General features: G+C 35.4%; 1 protein-coding gene across 1 annotated transcript; it reads right to left on the bottom strand.

Moving 5' to 3' along the window:
• Positions 1–506: 506 nt before the first annotated feature.
• On the bottom strand, positions 507–3,846 carry LOC114404613 (the record flags this gene model as incomplete). The annotated part of the gene is made up of 2 exons (XM_028367499.1): positions 3,220–3,846; positions 507–719 (listed from the first exon to the last, which is right to left on the bottom strand). Coding segments are annotated over exons 1-2 (840 nt in total), but the record flags the coding sequence as incomplete, so codon positions are not given.
• Between the last annotated feature and the right edge of the window lie 200 nt (positions 3,847–4,046).

Raw genomic sequence — 4,046 nt, 5'->3', positions numbered from 1 at the left:
GGTACAAACGAGCCCTGCGTTACCTGCTCTTCTAAGGAGTCCTACACAAAACAAGTGACACAAAAATACACCACGTGCAGTCATTGTTCTACTCAAAATACTTAAACATATGAACATTGCAACATATTGGTGAACCTACTATTTTATCTGCAATTTCCTGTGCGGACTCAGATGTCATATTGCCAACAGCCCTGGTCCGAGCAACCTTCCACTTAACATGTCTTTTTATTGGAGATGGGGGTTCATCAAGGCTTGCTGCATTTTCACTCAACAATGCTTCCTCTTGTATCCTTTTTCGTTTCTGGTCTAACAATTTCTTCTCAAGCAAATCATATCCCCCACGTGAAAGTACGTGGGGGCAGTCATTGTGTTTTTGAATTGATTGTGCTCATTTCCTAATACCCTGTAATGTGACATACATAATTGCGGAGATTTTTTCCAAATTTAAATAATCAAATTGGTAAACAAATATTCATTTTAAGTTACCATAAACAGATTCAACTAACCTCCCAGTTAGGTGTGAGCCGGTTTTCTTCAAATTGTTTCCATGCTTCAGGATCTAGTCCATATTTTGTCACAACATCCTGTGTTTGTTGACCTTCACTCTTAGCAAACACAAATTTGCTAGTCAATGTGGACTTAAATTGTCGCCATCTCGTCGCTACTGTTGACATAACCTTCGTCTTCACCTTCGTAGCTTCTGCGATATCAAACTTTGCCTACATAAATACATTAGTCAAAATAAAGGGTTAAAGGCAGCCAGATGTATATCATTATACAATACTAGCAATGAACAAGTAGTCAATGATAATGTTCTGCCACAATACACCCAGTAAAGCAAAAGCATGCAATCAGCATATAATGTAAGTTTAGCATGCAATGACAGCCTTCAAATTTAACATCCAAATTGAAGAAATAATAAATGAAATAAAAAATTTTGTTAAACTGATAACAGTTATTACCTTAAAGTATGAATTCCTATCAAAACTTGTTTTCATGGTTTGTTAAGAACATGGTTCAGCCTTCGCAGAAACTGTCAAAACTTTAGCCAATATGATATATGACAAATGACTAGGAAGAAAATTTATCTTTTTTAATGTCTGATTTAGAAGCGATTAGCACGGCAAGACCGACGAACATCAAGGGATTTTATACCTAAATTCATATCTAACTTTCCCATTTGAAGATTGTGCTTTTTAAAACAAGTCCACTTATTAGGCAGCGAAACAAAAATATCGTTCAAGTCATACACCATATACTCAAATAGCAAGTAAATAGATGATTCAACAACATATTGTCCAACACTTTAACTCTATATGATATAAATCTATGAAGCTGTAATAAATGAAAATATCATTTGCAAGGGATGAAAGAATGTTGACAAGAGTAAGAGCCAAAAGAAATAACAAAATTTTTCAAAGCTTAATCGTAAAAGTCAAAGCTAAACAAGATTCAACCAATTTAGACTCCAATTAACTCTTATTTCTATTAATTTGAACATAAATTGAACAAGTAATGGTATATGTAAACTGAAATTCTCATAACAGAATTTGTCTTTTGTCATTTCAGACTATCAGCAACTCGTTATTGTTGTTCCCTAATTACTAGCACCAAATCCTTGCAGCATTTCCATTTCATTGACACGAGTGCAGGGCTTCAGACCTTCAAACCAAGTCTTTTAGGTACGTGGGACTGACAATCCTCTTTTTAGTTTTACTCACTAATTGCACCTCTTTGTTTGGTTGGTGTACCCCTGTTGTTGATACTGTAGCATCTTCTTGTTGACTTGCTATGTTATCCCCTGTATTTCATGAGCAGTCACTTGCCATATTCTATAGTTAGTTTTAATGATTGACTGCATTATAAAAAACTAGAAAGCAACTGTGTGTCTTTGAAAAGGAGATGAATTAATGAATACATTGTGATCTTGTTTCAATTCTTTTGTGGACATATTGCAGTAGAGGTGTTCAATACTCTACTAATATTGCACAAACTGGTTTAAGTCAGCATGCTTAAATTTGCCCTGGGGTTTGTATGTGGTGTGGTGGATCGGCTGGTTTTATGTATTCAATTGGTGGGTCCTAGGCTTTTTTGCTTACTCTGAGTTTCATTTACCAAATTAGTGCATTGCATATAGTTTGATCCATATGTATCTTTTCTAAAGTGGCTAAATAAATCTAATTTTATCTTTGATTCTGTTGTAATGTGTGTTAATTTGGTATTTCCAGCTGATGGTGGCATAATATTGTTTCAGCATATTAAATAATTGTAGAGAGAAATTATTGAAAGATATGAATGAATTGGGATATGTTGCCCTTGGGGCAAATGATTTGAAAAGGAAACTTTACAAACTACTATACTAATGGAAAATCAAAAAATTTGAACCATAACAGGGCATAACAGGGTATCTAACAATACACCCAAGCACATCGAGGCTGTACTTAAATTTGCTTCAAACCCACCCAACTTCAGAATTATTAAAATCCATACAATATAAAGCGCTTTACAGTTATTCCTATTTATATGCAGTTGCTGGTCTACAATTCATAACCAAAACCCATCCTTAATGGGCTTAATTAGTTGCAAGTGCAGTCTCCTTCTTTTCCTACATGACGAACTAATGCCACTAAGTAACTAACTATTCCACTATGGGTTATCTAACAGAATATCACTATGGTCTGTATCTAAACAAATCTCTACTAATGTGTGCACTGCCAAACTAATTGCATTACATTTCTGTCTATCTAGAATAGCATCCTAGATATGAAAATAGATAATACTAGACATAGCACTGGCAGAACATAAAAAAAAACAGATATATTGAATAATATCACAATAAAGCACCCATATATATGTTGATATCCTCTACAATAATATCACTGCAGCCCAGGTCTAATTCTTAATTATGCATTAATGATTGTATGTTCATACACATAAATACATATCACGGTATTATATAACTGCAAGCACATGTTAAAAAATTGTCTTATTATAAATTTATTAATATTTATAAAAGTAAGTTTTATTTTTTTTTTTTGAAATGCAAAGATAATTTATATTACTAAAAAAGTACCAGAGGTACTACAACATAAAAAGTAAGGGATCCTGTACAAGCAGGAACAAAAACAAACAAAAAACAACAAGCCCCCACCCTGCCCTACAATGAAAACATTAATTAAATACTAGAGGCATTGCTGAAGACCACCACTGGAAAGGAACCTTGAAGTCCCTTTCCCAACCCCACAGCCAAGTCCACATGAGAAAAAGAGTTGAATCAGCCAGCTTAGAGATATCGAAGGGTTGATTATGAAAAATCAACTCATTTCTGAACTTCCAGATTGTATTTGTAACTGCTATCCACCACATCTTCCATCTTCTATTAGACCCCTTTGATCCTGCTAAAGGATGATGCTGGAGGAAGTTATCGATGGGCCTACAATGGATGACCCTATCTTCCTTCACCCAAGAAAAGAAATCCCACCAGAGAGGCAGAACCTTAGCACATGAGAAGAACAAATGAGAAGCGGATTCAGGTTGGCTATGCCAGAAGGGACAAAGGCCATTGTCAATGAGGATTTGTCTCTTAATTAAATTGTCCTTAGTAGGGAGTCTATCCCATAACAATCTCCAAGCAAAAGTTAAGGCTTTAGGAGGAATTTTAATCTCCCAAAGTTGCTGAAAACCCAGGTGCTGGCCTTCATAAAATTGCTCAGATTTGATAACTTGATATGCAATTTTAGTAGATAAATTCCCATTAGGTTCAACTCTCCATGTCCATGTGTCCTGCAGATTGATGTTAAGCTTAATTGCTGATATTTGATCAATAAATTTTGAAGCTGTCTCCATCTCATTATGAAATAGATGTCTTCTCCAAGAAAGGTTCCAGACCCACTCATTTTCAGAGCAAAACCCCACGTCTCCCAGCCTACAAAGTCTTTGGAAAGAAATTCTGAAAAGTTCAGGGAATTGGTCTTTTAAGGGAGTCCCCTCATCAGCCCAAGGATCTTCCCAAAAGAGGAACTGATCTCCCCTACCCACCTTCCAGC

The sequence above is a fragment of the Glycine soja genome, unplaced genomic scaffold (assembly GCF_004193775.1).
Source record: "Glycine soja cultivar W05 unplaced genomic scaffold, ASM419377v2 tig00104814_1_pilon_299705_327871, whole genome shotgun sequence".
Lineage (NCBI taxonomy): Eukaryota > Viridiplantae > Streptophyta > Magnoliopsida > Fabales > Fabaceae > Glycine > Glycine soja.
This window is presented reverse-complemented; position numbering and strand designations above follow the sequence as displayed.